The sequence below is a fragment of the Panthera uncia genome (genome assembly GCF_023721935.1).
Source record: "Panthera uncia isolate 11264 chromosome B2 unlocalized genomic scaffold, Puncia_PCG_1.0 HiC_scaffold_24, whole genome shotgun sequence".
NCBI classification, from domain to species: Eukaryota; Metazoa; Chordata; class Mammalia; order Carnivora; family Felidae; genus Panthera; species Panthera uncia.
Genome location: NW_026057580.1, coordinates 111,012,147 through 111,032,316, shown reverse-complemented (window position 1 = coordinate 111,032,316; position 20,170 = coordinate 111,012,147). Strand labels below are relative to the sequence as shown.

General features: G+C 45.9%; 1 protein-coding gene across 1 annotated transcript in view; it reads right to left on the bottom strand.

Annotated features, from left to right (window-relative positions):
- The window catches only part of FNDC1 (fibronectin type III domain containing 1), a 106,593-nt gene extending 86,434 nt beyond the window's left edge, over positions 1-20,159 (bottom strand). Inside the window, exon 1 of the mRNA XM_049654526.1 lies at positions 19,935-20,159. Coding sequence (XP_049510483.1) covers positions 19,935-20,043 — 109 coding nt within the window. The 5' untranslated portion in view covers positions 20,044-20,159. The remainder of the gene's footprint in view (positions 1-19,934) is intronic.
- Between the last annotated feature and the right edge of the window lie 11 nt (positions 20,160-20,170).

Here is a 20,170-nt window from a genome sequence, read left to right as displayed (position 1 = left end):
CTGAGGTCAACTTGTGGCTGCCCCTTCAGAGTGAGGATCAGGACCACCGGCTCCACCTTCAGGAGCCTCCCCATTGCCAACCACTGTCCTACCATGTGTCCTCCTGGGGTTACAGATAGGGATCTCCCCCAGCCCCCAAAAGGCTCTGAAAGGAGGAGGGTTCATTCTTTAGCCAACTCCAAAGCCATGCTGACCTCTAAGCTGAAAATCCACTCCTGCCTGTCCTTTCCCAATCCCATATTCTGCCAACTCATGCTGTCCAAAATAGCCCACCAGAGTGTAAGCAATGAGATGAAATGATAGGTATTCTGATAATACAATACCAGCAATATGAAATATCCCGATTTCAATATAAGTCCTTCCTGTTACAAAATTCTCAAGGAAAATTTAGAGTCCAAGAGTGAAGCCTTCTTGGTCTCAGAGCTTAAAATATGAAGAAATTAAAATCTAAGTTTCTTTCTGCTCTTCCTATTCTGTCTAGCCTCGGCCAGAGGACATTCATCAAGGGCCCAGAGGAGGCCAGGGCTCCCTTGGCAACTACAGCTTCTTCCGTCTTTTACTGGGATTGATGTGGATTCTAATTCAAAGTCTTCCACTTGCCTAAATTCTTTAGGAGCCCCAAGGCCCTAAAATTTCTATAAGGCAGCAAATCCAAAATGTGCTCTGTAAAGGATACATATCACTTTTGTCTATCCAGTGAAGCCTCCCCCAATTCTGGTAACAGACTTCTGTTCATGTGAGTCCAGATGGCTCAGAAGACTCCACTGGAATCATTTTAACTGGAGCTGGAACCCAGGCACTGCTTTTGCTTTCCAGTCATAAGGCTCTGAAGGGAGCATCCTAGAATTGCTAGTGACAGCTCTCATGTCACACAGAGAAGACACCAAGAGATGGAGAGAGAGTCTGGGGGCTGTTAGAACCTGGGTTCTAGGGCTCAACCCCTAAGGCCAGCTCAATCCCTGCACTTCCAAAGGTACAGCTCCACAAAGCAATGAATTCTGGGATTTAAATTCGTTCAAGTTGGGATTTGGCCACATGCAGTCAAACCCTGATAGGTTAATCAAGATCCTCTATGAAAGTCAAAAAAAACTTTCTGAAGCTACCCCGGTAAGCCAGTACATTTAGTCACAAAAGGCTGCCAGGGTGCAGACACACCCCAAAAAATTTTAAGGCAAATACCAGCCAGGGACAGCTGCCATTCCTAGCTGAGCGCTTCATGCAGCCCACCCAGTCTGGCAGTCAATGCTGAGGAGCCGGAGAGGACAACCTGGGTTAAGAAGGAAACTTCCAAATGAATGTTAAGAACTTTTCGACATAAACGAGTCTCTTAAAACCCCCCAAATTCTAAAATTATTTCGTAAGTATACCAAGGATTGTTCTTTAATGCAACAAAACCTTCGTGTTTATGTAAGTCTCCCTATTTCATCTTTGTTTGAAATTCAAGTTTTACTTTCCACTGGAAACCGCCAAATACTTCCCAGACTCTGAAATGAAGAAAACACAGCTCTCACTGCAACCATGAATGTTTGACCAAAAATCCAATCGATAAGCCAGGAAAGGTCAGGATGTAAACTGGGGGGGTAGGAAATCAACGTGGTCTAAAACTTTGAGACTATCATTCCAAGAAAAGGTGGAAAAATTCAGCTATTGTCCATAAGATACCAGACAGCACAGGAATATTCACAAATGTAGAAATATCCAGATGGTTGGCAACACATGGGCAAAACACTGAAATGCCTGACTGAGTTTTAATAACTTGTCAAATGGGTGGAATTATATTTGCCAAATAATTATGGCTCTTCCCTCAAAAAAAACAAAACAAAAAGCAAAAGCAAACAACAACAACAAAATCAAGAATAAAAAAGCAGAAAGTACAGGTTCATTTGCCATGGTGGGAAGTAAAACTGACACTAGTAAAATCTACATATGGTTGACTGCATTTTCCACCTGGAAGACTGGGGTTGGGTAGACACAGTCTGAGTGTTAAAATAATGGCCTGGCTCCTCTTCTGACATTTCACAATATGAATGGGGTTTAATAAAAGTGTTTTCCACAGTTGGCACGATTCTGTACGGATAACTGCTTTAAAAAACAAAACCCAAGTCTAGGAGTCTAGGTCTTTGGAGTCTTTAAACTTGAAAAACACCCCAGGGAGCCAAAAGAACTTTGCAAACAGAACCTCTGACCCCACCACAGGGAAGCCACACAGCGCTGTCCTCACGTCAGAGGGAAACACGAAGGCAAGCAGATGTCCTGGGTCCCTGGGGAGATGGAGGGCAGTCAGGGTTCTCCAGACCTTATCCCTGGTTCACATTCCTCAAAACCCAATCCATCTCCCCTTGTCACGATGTAACCCCATGTAACCGGGTTCCACCCCGTGGCCAACGTGTCCTGTCCCATTTACCTGCTGAGGGTGTATACAAGTGGAGTGAGAAACCAGAAGACTCAGAATGCCCCAGGCCTCTCTCCGTGCGGCAGGAGCACCCCCGCCACTCACACTCCCAGAGTTTCCTAATGAACAGAGGGAGGAGGGAAGCCACTAGGTTCAGTGTGTGTTCTGCTCACCTCTCCCGAGCCTCAGCTAAACCTGACTTCCCTGCCCTTGTCCCCAGACCCTCGGGCACTTTCCAGTGTTTTGATCACAACAAAGCATCATTTTATTCAGACTAAATGGCCAAATTCACATGCATACATGCCAATGAGCTTATAAGGGCACTAGATGGTCACTGAATACAATTGTGAATCACATTTTTTCTCCATCAGCTCAAAGAAGCCAAATGATGAAGCCATCCAAATCTCAAAATTTGAGCCACTGGCTACACTTCAGTAGAGTTTGTCTGAGACCATTTCTATCCTTTCCAGACAGTCAGGGCCACCGTCACCCTCATCTGCCTCTGTGCAAGCATTCTCCCCGGGATGAGTTTCCGGTGGCCACATGTCACAGAAAGAGGCAATCCTCATATGTGGCTTTAGTAAACTGCACCCCGGGGCAGGGGTAGGGGCCACACATAAGCTGGTCATGCCCTAGGCTGCCAGGCATTCCTGCCAGCTCACAGGAACTTCCCAAGGAAAGAGTCCCAATGTTGTATGGGCTGCACTTTCTTTCCCCTGTCCCTTTCTCCTTAGGAGATGGCCCCCAACCTCCCACCCAAGGCCACTTGCATCCTCAATGCGGCCACAGTCCTGTGATGTTGGTAAACAAAGGCTGTATTCAAATACCATCTCATTACCTCAAAGGTTAATGGCTTCTTATGGGAAATTTTTGCCTAGAATGTTCTAGAGTCTACCTTGTTTATTTGTATTTGGGGAGAAAAAGGGGTGAACAGAGAAAGTCAGAATATTTGTTAATATAGTTTACTTCATATTATTCCCTTTCAATTATCTTTCTTCCTCCTCACCAGCCACCTTGGGAAAGATCTATAAAGCGGAAGAATACAAAAATGGACAACAAAAAGAAGCAGCAAGGAATTCTGTTTCAAAACCAGCAGCAAGTGGCAAAACTAAAACAAAGTGCTCAAGCCCAAAGAACACTCTTAAAATGAATCTGCCTTCTCCCTCAAGAATCTCCTGAGATGTTTTAAGTTGAATTTTTATTAGTCTCATTCAAGAATGTACAGGTTCCCAACTAATTTATAACAGTTTCGAACTTGCACTGAATTCAGAAATGGTCAACAGTGGGTTGGGTACCCAAGAATCATTCCTGGCTGCTTTTTCCTCCTTCACCTTCTTCCACAATAGAAACTGGGATGTTAAATATTCATGACCCTTCAGCCTTCCCAGTAGCTAAGGGTGGTCATGTGATTGATTCTAGCCAACGACACATACAAGGAAGTTACTATCACTTCCGGGAAAGCATTATACAGGGGCAGGATCTGCTCTCCTGTGCTTTTGACCTTTCATACCTTCCTGTTTTTTCCCCACTCTGAGATGTCAACATGACACCTGGAGATGCGGCAGCCATCCTGGAACATGAAATGACAAGCCTGAGTATGTCCAACTAGACATACTGGGAAGGCGTGGGATGGCCAACTGGAAAACATGTAAAGATCCTGGGTCCCTCATTACCCTCTCTGCTCCTGAGTTTATTGATGAGTGAGATAAACAATTTTCTTGCCTGTTTAGCCACTGTTAATCAGATACTGTGCTATCAGCAACCCAATCCATTGCTACCTGGTATCATCATTACTGGATCCATAAAATCAAGTCACTTTTTCCCTTGATTTCTAAATGAGAGCTGCCTTTTTTTTTTTTTTTTTAACTAACTTATTTCTGTTGTTTTTAAGGGATCCTCTCTGGAAATTTAATTTTGACAATGTCAGTGCTTTATTTGTATGCCACAGACTTGAGTCAGTACATCTGTCCAGAAAATGATGCAGCCAAAAGTTAGAGTAAACTTAACCCACAGAGCTGGCAGGATTTGATCATTAGGATTTAAAGTTTTAAAGGTCTTGGCCATTTTATTCAGGAACTAATGTAAGCAAAAGCTACTGTTCAAAGAAAAGACAAGAATTTTTCCCCATCTAAACCACCAGCTTTCCAGAATGATTTAGGGAAGTGGAACTGGAGGGATTCCATAGATTTGCTTATTTATAATAACAACAAGAAAACAAGGGACCCCAAAGAGAAAAGGCCTATGGATTGGAAAGGAATACAGGATTCATGCCTGCTGTTGACCAGCATCAGAGATCCTACTAGACACCAGTACTTTCCAGGTTTTTGTGGGATCTTTTGCACATTCTTCAAATTCAATTCGCAACTGAGAAATAGTTTCTCAAAGAATTACCATTGTTTGCTGGTCCAGCTTAAACTCAGCCTACTATAAACTGCCTGACACGCCAGCCAAAAAAAACTCCCTGAAAATTCATTCCTTTTCCCAAAATGTGAAAGTCATTGTCTAACTATGTTAAACACTTGGGCACTACTGTCACTGAAATCACCACTCATCTTACTCGGAAAGTTCCCTGCAAAATACCCTTAGAAGACAAGCCAAGCAAATGTTGTGCAGAGGCAGGTATGAAACAGAGTATATGAGGCAGACACGACCAGAAGCCAACAACCACCCGGACTCAATGACAACCCAGATTGCTAATGATAATAATTTTACATTATGCTTTAATATTTTAAAAATTAATATTTCAGATATCACCTCATGGTTATGAATAGACATAGGCAAACAATCTACCAATGAAGAGGAAAAAAATGTTCAACACGCCTAATGAGCAAGGACTTTAGGTTTTGCAATGGAGTCATTTGTGATCAAGAACAAATAGAGAGGTAAAGAAGAAAGAAAATGAACATTTGTTGTATACCCATGTAGTAAGCGCCAGTCATTTCATTTATTTCTGCAACAGACATAGGTTGAATACTTACTATGTGTCAGATTCTGAGATAGGCCCTGGGGACCCAGAGGTGATTAAAAAGAGTTCTATGCTATCACAACTATTAGGTCTTTAGTCTCCATAAAAACCTTATCAAATGTGCTTTGGTATCCCCATTTTTATAAATGAGGAAATTGAGTCTCATAGAGTTAAGTGACTCCCCAGGGGCACACAGCTAGTAAGTTACAGTGGCTAAACCAAAAGACCATGAAACCAAAGACCATGCTTTTCCACTATTCTTTGTTGCCTATCAGCTGCCGTTATAACTAAAAGAGATAAATGTAAGCCTGGAGAGAAGTCAGAACCAAATATATAAAACCAAAAATTATCAGTGGCAGCAGAATTCATGGCGATACATGAGCTCATTGTGCTGAGTGAACTATTACAAATATTAAGAAGAGTCGATATTGCCAAACCTTCATCTCTTGGTCCTTGATTTATTCTACTTCCAACAACAGTTGAGTCCTTCTCCTAGAAGTCCTCTTCTCCTGTTCTCTCTAACCCCACAGTCATCTGCCTTTGAGGACACCATCCTCCCTGGTTTATCTTCCACATCATCTGTCTCCTTTGCCAGAACTCAAATGTTAGAGTACTTCAGAGTCCAACCTCTGGCCCTCCCTCTTCTCTGCATGCACCGCCCCCACTCCACCCCGCTGTCTTCTCTCCCTAGTTAGCACATCTACTTCTATGATTGCAAATACCATCCATACAATGATGGTTGCTAAATTCATAACTCCAGTCTTGGGTTTTCCTTTGAGTTCCAGTGTGTCCAACAGTCTACTTGACATCCCCAGTAGAACCCAAAGAACATAGATGTGTGAAGGATGACTGGAAAGAAGACACTTTAATTTGAAATATTAGCTATAAAGAGGAGAAACTGGAAAATAGTTGCATCATGGAAGACAGAAATAGAGAGATTTTCAGAAAGTAAGGAATATCTGTCAGTGCCAAGTCAAATAAATGCTGAGAAGAGCCCATTTTTCTTCACTTATAATTTGGACAGGTTCACCCCCATTCAAAACATCAAAACAAAGCTAATATGCCACCAAAGTTTCTTTCTGAAAATATCAAACTTAATAACTTCCTTTTCTAGTGCTACTTTCAAAGCACGGATGTAAGAATCAAATGTGAAAGAAAACTATAAGGCACTCGACACACATGGGAGGAGGAAGAGGCACAGTGCGGGGCTCGTGTCACCAATTAATTTTCTATTGGCTAATAGAAAAGGACCCAGCATGATTCCTAGTACCTGGGACCTCTCGACCAATTCTCCCTCCTCACCTAGCAGGAGTGGGCTTTGGGTCTTCATTTTCCTCAATCTTAAGACATAGTCTTTGAAATGAATTTTAAAATCTTAAGAGTTGAAAGGAAACTTAGGTAACCTGATCAACTTCCCTCTTCAATCTGCCTATCTATTCTGTGCCTAAAATGGTCGTGAGTAGTTTCTGTAACTAGTCATGTCTACCTAACTCAAATCCCAACACATTCCCCCACCTTCAAAGGTAAATTTCTATGAATGTGTTCCTCAACTGGGCGATGATGCAGAGTTACTATGCAAGTGCTGCCCTGGGAATACCAGTGAATAAATTCACAAGTATGTAAGAAAGGCAGTGTCTTCAGTCTTCTGAGGGAAGCACTCTACTAGCACATGAGTAAAAGAGTAAGGGTATCAGACATTTAATATCACCTGTGTGCTACTAACAATACACATTATCAGGGCTCCGAAGGGCAAGGGAAGGAAGTCTTTCTCAAGTAAGGATAAGAGAACAAAGTATGACATTGGTGGCATTCAAGAAGGGCCTTTGCCAGAGATTTCCCCCATGTGTGTGAGCACTGGTCAGTACTTTTGATTCTAAGAGGACATTTAATCTGTGACTCCAACACAGCCTACCCTTTACCTCTGAGAATGCTCTGAATTGCTTCCTGTAATCAAAATGTATTACAATTTCAGAGCATCAGTGGACCCCATTAAACTCATCCCAGAGACTCTAAGTCAAAACCCTCATGTTCCCCAAGACAGACATGTAATCTGCTCAGGCAATATCCTGTGTTTCATCTCCAGGACTTCTTCCTTCTTACTATTTAGAATAAAAATATGGTGATAGCACAGTTTTAAAATAAGATCAGCCCAGGTTTCAGGGAGGTCAGGGGGCATAGTACCCTCTGCCCCTCTTTTCTCTTCCCCTTGCCTGTCGTTTGCTCAGATGTCTGTAGGTACCTATGTGGATTCCGAGAGTTATTAACCACAAGAAGAGGCTTCAGTTCTCCCAGTCTATCAGAAAATAACAGAAGGAAATCGTTGGGTAGGGTAGAGAAATGTTAAAAAACAGAGCAGGGCCCAGACATGTGTTATAACAGAAAAAGAACATGGCAGCTTTCTGTAACATATGGAATGTCAGAAAGTTGGACATTCGTAGGAGAGCAAGGCTGCCTCACCTCGTCACCTAGAAATCTCGATGAGAGACGAACAGACCGCAATCCAGGTAAGAGAAAGACAGTGATGCATCCCAAATTTTATCGAATAGGAAAAAAAATGTAGATCGAGTCAACATCAAACTGCTCCCATCAGGCAAAGTCCTCACACAAATTTGCTAATTTCTGTTGCTAATCTTATGACTTTATGTATGCTAATGTAAAAACATTCAGAACTTAACACAATACCTGGCAAGTAAAAGTTGATTAGAAAGTACTAGATGATCCTATATTGCTATACCACACACTCAATGCCATTGTTTATTGCTACATCAATCCCGACTTCTTCTTTGTACCACATGCCTCAGAGCCTAGCATAGTCACTGGCCATAGAAGATCCAAGTTAATTAATTAATTACTTACTTTATGAATGAAGGATGGAGTCAGGCTTGACCTATGAATTAGGCCTACTGAATGTGCGTAGGTCTTCAGAATGTGGGCTGACAATTCAACACAGGGTACAACACAGTGCCTCATGTCTTCCTATGGCTCAACTATGGCCCCCACTGTTAGAAGCTGCAGGAATTCTTTCATCTACTGAAAAGGAATTGTGTTGAGAGGCACACCATGTGTTGTGGGTTTAACTGTGTCTCCCCAAAAGCTATGTTGAGTGCTAACACCCAGGACCCGTGAATGTGACTTGGAAATAGGGTTGTTGCAGATGTAATCAAGTTAGGATGATGTTATGCTTGATTAGGGCTGGTCTTAATCCAATATGACCAGTATCCTTACAAGAAGACACAGGGAGAAGACCATGTGACAGTGGAGACGAGAGAATGGAGTGATAACATCTACAAGCCAAGGGACACCACGGAGTACTGGAAATCATGTCACAAAGAAGAGGCAAGGAAAGATTCTTCTCTAGAGCCTTCAGAGACAGTGTGACCCTGACCTACAGATTTCAGACGTCCAGCCTCCAGAAGTATGAGAGAATAAATTTTCTGTTGTTTAAAGCCACCCAGTTTGTGGCCCTAGGAAACTAGTAAATGTAATTCTCTGCTCCAGCTGCAGAGGGACTTTCCAACACAAGCCAACACTCTTCAAAACTTGAGGGCTGACCTCACAGGACTATGGAGACAGGTGGGCAGGACACTGTCCCACACCCCCCGACCCCACGTATCCTGCTGTTGTTAGTCAGTGTACATCAATATATTTATAGCACATGTAAAATCAATACCAAAGAAAGCACATCCAATCATTCAGCAAATATTTACAGAGCACCTACTCTGTGCAGGCAGCATTCTAGGCAATGAAGAGACTTCAGTGAATAAAACCAACAAAATATCCTTCTCTTGTGGAGCTTATACTCCAGTGGAGGACAACAGGCACTTATCAAATCCAAAAGCAAAATACATGACCTAGCAGGTAGGGATAAGCTGGGGAGAAAAATAGAGCCAGAGTGAGAAGCACTGGGGAGTAGGGATAGGGTTACACTGTTAAATTGGGGAGGAAGTGGTCACATAAGACCTGGTGAGATGTTGCATAAAGAATCTGAAGACAGTAAGGAATGTACCCATAGATGTTTATGGAAAGGTTTTGGGGCAGAGGGAACATAAGTGCAAAGGCACTGGGGCTGGAAGGTCCCTAGCACATTAGAGGACCAGCAAGGAAGCCAAGTAGCTGGACCTGACAGTGAGGGAGGGCATGGGATAGAAGATGATTATGTGTAGCCTTGAAAACTTGTTAGGATTTTGGTTTTTATGTAAGAGAGATGGGGAGTTACTAGAAGGTTCTGTGACTTCACACGTCATGAGAATCACTGTGGCTGCTGTTTTGAGAATAGGATGTAGGGAAACAGGGCAGAAACAGGGACACCAGTAAAGAGGTTATTGCAATAATTCAGGTAAGGTGGCTTGGACCAGGCGGTGGCAGTATTTTGCCACTATGCCAAATTATATACCATGGTATCTCAGTGTGTGCAAAAATACTTGCAAGCTAATTATAGTGATCTCAAGCAGAATGGGCAAAAATACTCCTTATTTTTTTAAATATTTATTTGTTTTGAGAGAGAGAGAGAGAGAGGTGGGGGGGGGGGCAGGGGGCAAGCAGGGTAGGAGCAGAGGGAGAGGGGCTCTGAAGCAGGCTCCAGGCTCCGAGCTGTCAGCACAGGGCCCGACGTGGGGCTTGAACCCACAGGCAGTGAGATCATGACCTGAGCCAAAGTCAGATGCTTAACCGACTGGGCCACCCAGGCACCCCAAACATACTTCTTAAAAATAGGCCTTTACCCATACAAAAGGTGACACATTGTATAGTTCCATTCATATGACATCCTTGACATGACAAAATTATAGAAGTGGAGAACAGGTTAGTGGTTGCCAAGGGCTGAGGTGGACGGGAAGAAGGAAGATGAACTATAAAAGAGTAGTCCGGGGATGGAATGTTCTGCATCATGACTGTGGCGGTCACACAATCTACACACGTGACGAAATTACGTAGAAACACACACACAAGCACGTAACACTCGTGAGATGGGAAGAGTCAATGGCTTGTATCAACGTCACCTTCTTGCTGGACACTGTGTTATAGTTACACAAGAGGTCACCTTAGGGAGACACTGGGTGAAGGACACCTGAGATCCCTGCATTATTTCTTACAATTGCACGTGACTACAACTACCTGAGTAAACACCTTAAAAAGCCATTTTTAAGGGGCACCTGGGTGGCTCAGTCGGTTAAGCGTCCGACTTCGGCTCAGGTCATGATCTCACAGTTCGTGGGTTCGAGCCCCAAGTCAGACTGGGTGCTGACAGCTCAGAGCCTGGAGCCTGCTTCGGATTCTGTGTCTCCCTCTCTGTCTCTGCCCCTCCCCCACTCACCCTCTGTCACTCTCTCAAAAATAAACAAACGTTAAAAAAATTTTTTTTGAAGAAATAAAAAGTAAAAAGCTGTTGTTAAGAAATAGTCTTTTAGGCCTACAGTGGAGTGCAAACCCCTGACCCCTGTGCTTGGGGAAAGAGCAGGCCACAGAAGACTCGTGATAAATGAACACGTAAAGCACTCTGAGCCCCAGCGAGTGCAACAGGCCACACTGGTGTCACTGTGGGGAAGGCTCACCTAAGCTTTCTGTTCTCTAGGTGGAAGTGTCCGTGTGGCGACTTACAAGGTGGCACCATCACAGTGTGACCCTAATCTCAGTAGGGGATTTTATACCATTTTACAAAATGAGGATGGAGGCTGCGGTGCCCCTGAGAAGGCAGTCCTCCCCGCCACTGCCCTGCCAACAGCAGCCACTCCCCCACCCCACACAAGGACAGCCTGCCCCGGCCGCCCTCGCCTGGCCTGGCTGAGGTCGCTGCTTCAGAGGGGAGACGCTCAGGGTCCCTGGCCTCTTCCCCCGCCCAGCACTGCTGTTTCTGACTGCAGTGACTGTCAGTCACCAGAAGACAACCGTGCTGTCACCCCCAATTAGCCATCGCTGTGCACCCTGCCGGGACTGCTCACTGGGGTGCCAGCTGGTCCAGCCACAGCACCACGCTTAGGGGACCCACCGTCCACCCCTGTGCCAGGAACAGCCGGGCTCCTCCCCAGTCTGTGTCGGCTGGCTGTAACCAACCACCTGTCCACGACGTGACAGCTGTCAGACCCTGAAACGAGGGGATGCTTGGGTGACCTTCAGGGCGGAGCATCACTACTTGGGCTCCAAGAGTCTGCATAGATTATGCCCATCGATTTCAGTTCCAAGTTACCTACCGCCACCACGGCCACGAACTCCTAAAATTATCCACGGTTTTTTTCCCTTGGAAACCACACTGAATTCTGTCCACAGAACCACCCTCAACCCCAAAGGCACTTGACGTTCAGTACTCCCATCTTAACTATGAAGTCTACCAACCTGCCCACACGTGAAGGCATGAGACTCATGGTAACCTGGAACCCATTCCAAGATGGGATGTTCTAGGGGCACCTGGGTGGCTCAGTCGGTTGAGCATCTGACTTCGGCCCAGGTCATGATCTCAGGTCGTGAGTTTGAGCCCCCACTGGGCCCGCTGCTGTCAGCCTGTCAGCGCAGAGCCCGCTTCAGATCCTCTGACCCCTCTCTCTCTCCCTCCCCTGCTGTGCTCTCCCAAAAATGAATATTTTTTTAAAAATGGGATTGTTCTAGAACATTTCAGATAGGACTGGAAGTAAAGACAGTAGTTAGGAGCTGTCAGCTTGGTCTAGCATGTAATGAAGAAACTCCCCAAGCTTCAAAAAAATAAGCAGATATAAGAGAACCACCCCCCCATATGGCCCGACTCCTGCACCGTCCTCCACTCAGCGGCCACGCAATCTCCCACTGTGGATGCCCTTTCAATCGCCACGACTGCTTTGGACTATGGTCAAACTCCAGGCCCTTCCTAACCTGCCTACTGCTGACCTTTCCAGCCCTGAATGCCACCATTCTCCCAAGGGGTCACTTTGCAGGGGCCACCAGAAAACTCACATTTCTTCACACATGTCACGATGCCCCTTGCCTCTGAGCCTTCACACCCACCGCATGGTGGTCCTCCACCCGAAATGTCCTTCCTTGCCCTCCTTCTCTAACTAATGCCCACACCCGTCTTCAAAACCCAGCTCAAATATGGCTGTCCGAGACTTCCAGTCTGATTCCCCCCAGGGACTGCCCTCATACACACCACACTGTGTGTACCCTCTTCCCCACCCCCTCTCTGCCTGTGCATTCTGGACAGATGGACTGTGTTTGTTGGACTTGGTATCCCTGTGTCTGACAGGCATTGATGCTTGGGCACTGACGCTTGGGCATTGACCCTTGCTGACTGAATGAATGGAAGGATGGATGGATGGATGGATGGATGGATGGATGGCCTTCAGATGGAGACTCACACAAAATTAGAGCCAGAAGGGCCCCTAGCCATGTCTACAGTCCCGTTCTGTCACTTTGTGAGAAACAGGCCCACAGGGTCATGACCTGCCCAAGTTCACACAGTACAAGCCAGCACGTGGGTCAGGTGAAGTGAATGCGGATGCGGGTGAAGAGATGTGACCCTGCAAAATAATCCCTAAAACACAAATCCCAGCATTTAGAGGACACTTCTTTCTGAGAAGTTCCAAACACCTTAACAATAATGCTGTTACAGTCTTACCACCTCCAGGAGAGGTGAGGATCTGTCAACCCCCGAGATTAACACGTAACATCTGTCAGCACTGTTCTCTGATTTAAGTGGTCTGCTGTAAACAAATTTGAATTCTGGGAACCTTCTAGTGACAACACAAGGCCGACAGATTCCACCATAAGGATCAGGCATCACAGAGAACCACTGTACTAAACACTGAAGTGTTTCTGTAACAAACCAGACACAGAACACTCATCTCAAGGGCACGTTTTAACAGGAGCCACTGAGGAAAGACACTTCCTGCAATGAAGATCATGCTTATACCCAAATGCCAAATATATTTTGTAATAGGGAATAGGCTCATCGGAAATTAAGCCCTACTGGAGCTCAATACGCTTTGGGGTGTGACAGGATCATTTCCCAATAGCCAACGGCAGTGTCACCAGAGCATAGACTTACAAGGGCGTTCTGAGCAAATCAGAAATGCGGGTGCCAGTTCCCACCACCAGCTTAAAGAAGAAAGAAGACAAGGGAAATTAAGCAAACATCCAAATGGGAGCTGGGAGAGTCTGCGGGAAGCACGGAGGATGTGGATCCAGAAGACGGGGGTCCAAATCCTGGGATACCACAGACTACAGGACCGACTTTGGGAAAATCAGTTAACTCCTCTGAACGCAGTTCCCTCGTGGTGAGGTGAGGGTGCTACCAACTTCACGAGGTCGCCGTGAAAATCAAATGAAATAACATACGGAGAAACGGTAGACTCTGTGGCACTTTTAACTGCCAGTTATTATTAAAAAGAAATTAAAATGCATACCTAAGAATGCCACGTAAAGTGAAAATGGAATTGTGTTGGTTATACCATTATGACATTACAAGTTAATCGTTTCCTCCACATAGAGGAGACCGAGGCAGAAAACTGTGAGCAATGACACTAGCAGCTGTCCAGCTATTTTGCTAGACTTACAAATCTGCCTTAGAACTTGCATTACTCCCCAGATACAAAGAGAATCCACGGAGGGTAAAGGGGAGAAACTGATTCATCAACTCATTCGAAACGGACCCGCAGCGCTCAGGAGGCTGCGTTCTCCTCCAGTGACCCTCCAGTCCCCCGTGTTCCAGCTGCCGCAGCTCTGGAGGAAGAGCAGAAATACCAGGGACCCCCAGGGCTAAAGGGTTGCTGACACTCCCCCCCACCCCCGGATTTAACTGTAGGCTTCAAATTCCTCCTCACCAATGGTCAGTTGAAAATTACTAGGAAGCACTCAATTCCACTCTTAATGATTTGTCCTTCCTGACTTAACGTCTGAAGGAAGCTTCAGTGAGGAGCAAAACCGAACAAGGGCAAACACTAAGAGAAACCCAGAGCACGTTTGTCCTAATTTTCTTAACTCTGAAAAAGCCACAGCTGCCGGCGCCAATGCAAAGGGCCCGCGGGCGGTGGAAACGCCGCCAGCAGGCCAGCAGCGCCCTCTAAGGGCCGCGAAGCGCAAGCGCTGCCGAGGAAAAGGTCTTCCTCAGGACGTCCCCTAAATGCTCAGCGGCACAAACATAACTGTGTTCAAAATGTCTACATTTTAACCATCTGGCCCATATTGGAGAAATTTCCTTAATGAAAAATCAATAATGACACAATTCCCCAAAACAGAATGAAATTCACATTCTTTGTAACTAAGACGAGGTTAAATTCTAGGAGAGACACGAAGAGGTTAGCTCATCAATACCCTGATCCAAAAGCTCCAATATGTGCTTCCTGAAACCAGTAAAAGAAATAAGCAATATCCGCCCCTGGCCCAGCTACCCAGCTCTCCTCAAAGGCACCCAGAGTTTCAGGTTCCAATGTATTCTAACATAAACAGTTTATGGATTAACAAGTAAATAGATACATATTTTTCTCTCCTTTATTTTTATAGCTTTAGATACTTGCCTCTGTATTTCCAAACTGAAATAAAATCCCCTGATAAGAAGTTTAATGATAACTTAAGAAATCCCCAAGTTCCACAGGGAACAACGGAAAGAGGTTTGCTTCCTAATTATCTGAAGACTGATGGGGTCTTTCCTGGAATGTTTGCTTCCAGACTCCCCCCCCCCCCCCCCCACTGCCCACTCACCCCTGCAGTAGCAGAATAACAGCTCCCAAAGATGTGTATGTCCTAATCCCCCAGAGCCTGAGAATATGTGACCTCATGTGGCAAAATGGACCTTGCAGATGTGATGAAGGACAGGACCTGGTGCTGGCGAGATTATCCTGGATGATCCTGGTGGGCCCAATATAACCACAAGGGTCCTCATAAGTGAAAGAAGGAGTCAGGAAGGTCAGAGTCAGAAACTGCAATGTGTGGGTGGGGGCAGAGTCATGGGACTGCTGGGAGGGGCCCCTAGAAGAATGTGGGCACTTCTAGAAGCTGTAAAGACAAGGATCAGATTCTCCCCAAGAGCCTACAGAAGGAACATGGCCCTTCATCTTAGCCCAATGAAACCCGCTTTGGACTTCTGACTTCTAGAACTAGAAGATAATGAATTTGTGTTTTTTTATGCCACTAAATTTGTGGTACTCTGTTACAACAGCAAATAAGAAACTAATTACCCCCCCACACACACACACACATACACACACACTCCTCACCCCCCCCACCCCCGCCTGTTTTCAGGGAATGGGCCTTTATGACTTAGCTAGAGATATGAACAGCCTTGGTTAGACATATTGACAATGCTCTGGAATTGTCCAGGGATAATTTTTCAATGACAGGAATTGTCACCCTGCAATTCTTTTACAACCTCTGATTCAACAGTAACAAATTGCATGTTCAGTTGATGAATTAAACAGTTCATCTGGGTGCGCTCCAATGCACAAGATAAAAGGAAAGGGTATTTCACCTCCTCCTCTCAAAGAGGACAGAAGTAAGGAGTGAAACCCTACAGAGCTGGGTGTAGGTTGGGCCACAAGAAAGTCACTGAGGGCTTCTGGAGATGGAAGGTATCTTTCCATTCAGTTGGACTAGTGGAGACTGACTGGCCCAAGGCCACACAGCATGTGAATGACACCATGAGACTCAGACCCAGGCATCCTGATTTTGGAATTACTCCCCTTGTCTACACCAGCAGTTGCCAAACTTCCTGTTCTCTGGATTCCTTCCTACTGTTAAATTAACGAGGTTCTCACAGAGATTTATATTTATGTGGGTTTTATCTGATGCTATCTACTGACCAGAAATTAAAACTAGGCACAAGTTACTATGCATGTATTAAATCATTTTAAAATAGCAGCAGTAAACCATTTCATATTGGCATTAAAAAACTGGATTTTATGAAAAATCACCATTTTCCAATACAAAAAGTAATTGACAAATGGCATTGTTTTGCACTTCAGCATATCTCTTTAATAGAAAACAGCAGGATCTCTTATGTGCTTATGCCTTCAGTCTATGGAAATATGTTGTTTTGGTTGGTGAACCTGAAAAAAACCCAGCCTCACACAGATCTATAGTTGGAAAAGTATTTTAAAAGCCTTATGAGTAAGTTTGGAAAATCTTTGATACTACACCAAAACTCATCAAGTAGCAGTTTCTTAAAGGTTAGTTGTGATACAGAATCTGAAACCATCTCAAGAATTTTTCACATTTTGTTACATGAAAAATCCATTGGGCTATCTTGCACTTTGGACGGATCTTTTAGCCGGGCAAGATTTTGTAACACTCGGCATTGGTCACTTAGATTTACTGGTTCACCTGGTTATGCAGGTCATATCCTGAGACTTTTATTTAAGTTTATTTATTTATTTTGACAGAAAGAGAGAGAGAAAGACAGAGCAGGGGAGGGGCAGAGAGAGAGAACCCCAAGCAGGCTTTGCACTGTCAGCACAGAGCCCAACGCAGGGCTCGAACCCACACACCATGATCATGAGATCATGAGATCATGACCTGAGCCAAAAATCAAGAGTCAGACGCTTAACCAACTGAGCCACCCAGGCACCCAGTATGCTGAGACATTTTTATAAGATAATATTTAAAACATCACACTCATGTATATCACCATCAATATTATTAGAAAAGTTTTTAAGTATTAGGAAGCTTTCAATCGATGTTAGAGATGACTTGGCAAAATTCTTTCATTAGAAAGTTGAAATTTTATCACCAGCAAGACATACAATCAGTTATCCTATTAGAAGTGGCAGGCCCCTTTGTTCATTTTTGAGAAGATGTCTGTCAAACACCCAAGTTTGTGGTCATTCTTTCTGGTAAATATGGCGTGCCATGAAAAAAGAAGCTAGTTCAGTTCCCAACTCAAGCTACCGCATAAGAACTTTTCTTCAGGATTACCACTGAACTTGGGTAGTTCGCAGAACTGCTTTATGTCCCTTTCCTGTTCCCTCACACACAATATTAAAAAGACATGCGTTCAAGGGTAGAGAGTTGGCAAAATGAATCATTTTTACTGCTGCCACAGGACACGCTTCATTGGAACTGGCATAGCTTTACTGCACTTCAAAGGCCTAAAAAAATTCAGTGACTACGAGTACAATATGGTGCCACTGCCTTGATTCACACTAAAGCACCAGCGGTTTTACTCACCAAGCTTCTCACCCTTGCTGTCAATGTCAACACGGTAAAAAAAAAAAAAAAAAGGGCAAAGAGTATCTTCGTATTACTTTGAAAATAGTTTTGACCTGGCAGAGTCCCTGAAAGGATATTTAAGTTTTAAAGAAGCAAAGTCACGTCACCCATAACCACCCTGAGGGAACTGCTGTAAATGTATGTGAGTGTGTGTGTCCCCACATTTTTAGAGAAATGCATCCTATCAGACTGGCAAGTGCCATCATAATTTTAAGGGTTGCATGTTAGTTTATTGATGGGATGGATGGTGGAGGCATTGCCTGCTTATTTTGTTTTACATTAATTGACCACCAACTTAAAGAGTTTATATAGATCCTCAGCATGCCCCGCAAATCACCTCTGTTTTAAGGAGAGCCCCCTCTGAGCTGTGATGCTTTGCCATCTAAAGTGGCTCTGGGTGATTTCATTACAGGGATTCTGGCCCCCAAAGGTTGGAGAGTAGGGGGAGGCTTGACTCAAGCAGCTTGCTGGGCCCATGCACTGATTCAGCCAGAGCAGGAGCAGTGCGCCCGTGGCCTTGCTGTCAGACCCAGAATACAAGTCTGCAGAGGTGACTGGAGCTATGTCCAGCAGGACAGACAGGAAGCCTTCCAGAGGAGCAGATGAAATAAATTATGTGCCCCATGATTTCTTTCACAGCATCAGGGAGCTATCTGCAGATGATGTCTGTTTCTTTCCTTCTTCTGTTTCCCTACAATGCAGTAAATATTCGTTTCGAAATGTGCTCGTCCACTTCTAGTCTGATCATCACTGTACTGCAAATCCCACGTCAACACAGAAGAGAGAGTGCCAGCAAGCATTCCAGGCTGCACATTCCACAGCTCAGTGGATTTACGGAGCAGAAGCAAGAGAAGGAAGAGCACGGAACACAGAAGCATTTCTGAAGCTATCACAAACAACCCCGAGTCCAGACGCACTCAAATGTAACCCATTGGGCAGGTGGCAGCGGGATCTAACAGGAATGAAGGTGGAATCGTCGCGAAGCCGGTTCAGCATTACTTCCAGCTCCAGCCCATTTTCTGAGACAAAAACTCTTTCAACATTCAGAAATTTTAATTTAGGAAAAAAAAAAAAAGCCATGGGTTGTAGGTGGGGAATTTGAAAGGCTTTAAAATAGTTGTATTCTTGTGAACCACTGTCCCACATATTCCGTGAATGCTTTCCTAGAGATTGCTAACAGAGAGGAAAACAAAACCCACCACTAGCACTGCCTTTTATGAAGACGTGCCTCTGGCATCCCAGCATGTGACATAAACCCGAGCGTTATGCAGGATGGACCCACCAAAAAGAATTGAACGACAACACGACACCCCTCCCCCAACATTCTCCCATTCCCCTTGTACAAAAGGGCTATGGGGACACTAAACAGCATCATAAAGCAAGTAGCCCTCATTGGAGTCACATCTGAATTTTTATAACCCAGCCAGGAGTGAACAGTCTCAAACAAAAACGTGGACTTCTTGGATTCCTGCAAACTGATGGCATAAATAAAAGCCACACGCTTTAAGTGTGAAAATGCCTGCACAGGAGGTGGGAACAAGGGCCGCCAAAGGCTTAAGGGTGAAAACGCCACCACAAACGTATCTCTTTCTGCAGGAAACGTTCAGGAACTCTGACAACCGGCCCGCGGGCATTTTCCCAAAAGCGCTGCTCACATCACCATCCCATCTCCAACTTCAGTCTTTGGGGAAGGGGGAGCTTCTCCCAGATCGGCTCCCCCACTTTCCCTCTCTCTCCGCTCTCAAGACCGATGTCTTCTCCCAGCTCCAAAGTTCTCACCGGGAGGTACTGGCCTCCGTCAGGGCGCGGCTGCCGCTTGGGCACCGAGGTACCCGACCGCCCCGCGACAGCTCGCAGCTTTTAGAAGAGTGCCCTTCTAGAAGAGTCCTGCCTCCCTCTCCCTGCCTCCCCCCTGGTCTGTCGAATGCCACCTTCCAACGGGCAATCCTACCTCGGGGCAGGTGAACTGGGGGAAAGACAGATGCCCACGGGGAAATTCTGGGCGAAGGAAAGCATCACCACCGAGGGGTCGCTTTTCACTCTCTCTTTTTTTGTTTGTTTGTTTTTTCCCTTTGCCTGAATCTCTCCGGGAAGTTACACTGCTCGAGCCTCCAGAACTCGAGTCTCCAGAACTTTGCGCGTTCGACGGCAAAGTCAAAACCGAGAGCGCGGAGGTCCCCGGGTACCAACGGTGTCCCCGCGCCCACCTCCCGCGCGCGCGGCGCCAGTGCCCAGACCCCGCTCCCCGACCCGCGAGCGATGAAGACGCACAGGTTAGTGACACTGACACGCACAGCACAGAGCGGGACGGCGGTCCCCGGAGCGACAGGCAGGGTGGGTGACGCGCGAAGGGTGGACAGAGAAGCGGCGAGGAGGCGCGGAGAGCCCGGCAGCCGCGCCCGGAACTGCGCGTACCTGGAGCCCCCGCCGGGCACACGACGGGCAGCAGCGCCGCCAGGAGCAGCAGCGCCGCCCAGGGCAGCGGGCACCGCGCGCGCGGGGCCGCCCCGGCCTCGGGCGCCATCGGGAGCCCGGGGTGCGCGGCGGGCTGGGCGGGCGGGCTGGCCGGTGGGCGCTGGGCCGGAGTCGGGGAGCGCGGGGGCGCAGCCGTCGGGTCCCCGCCGTCCGAATGGGAGTGCGCGCGCTGCGCC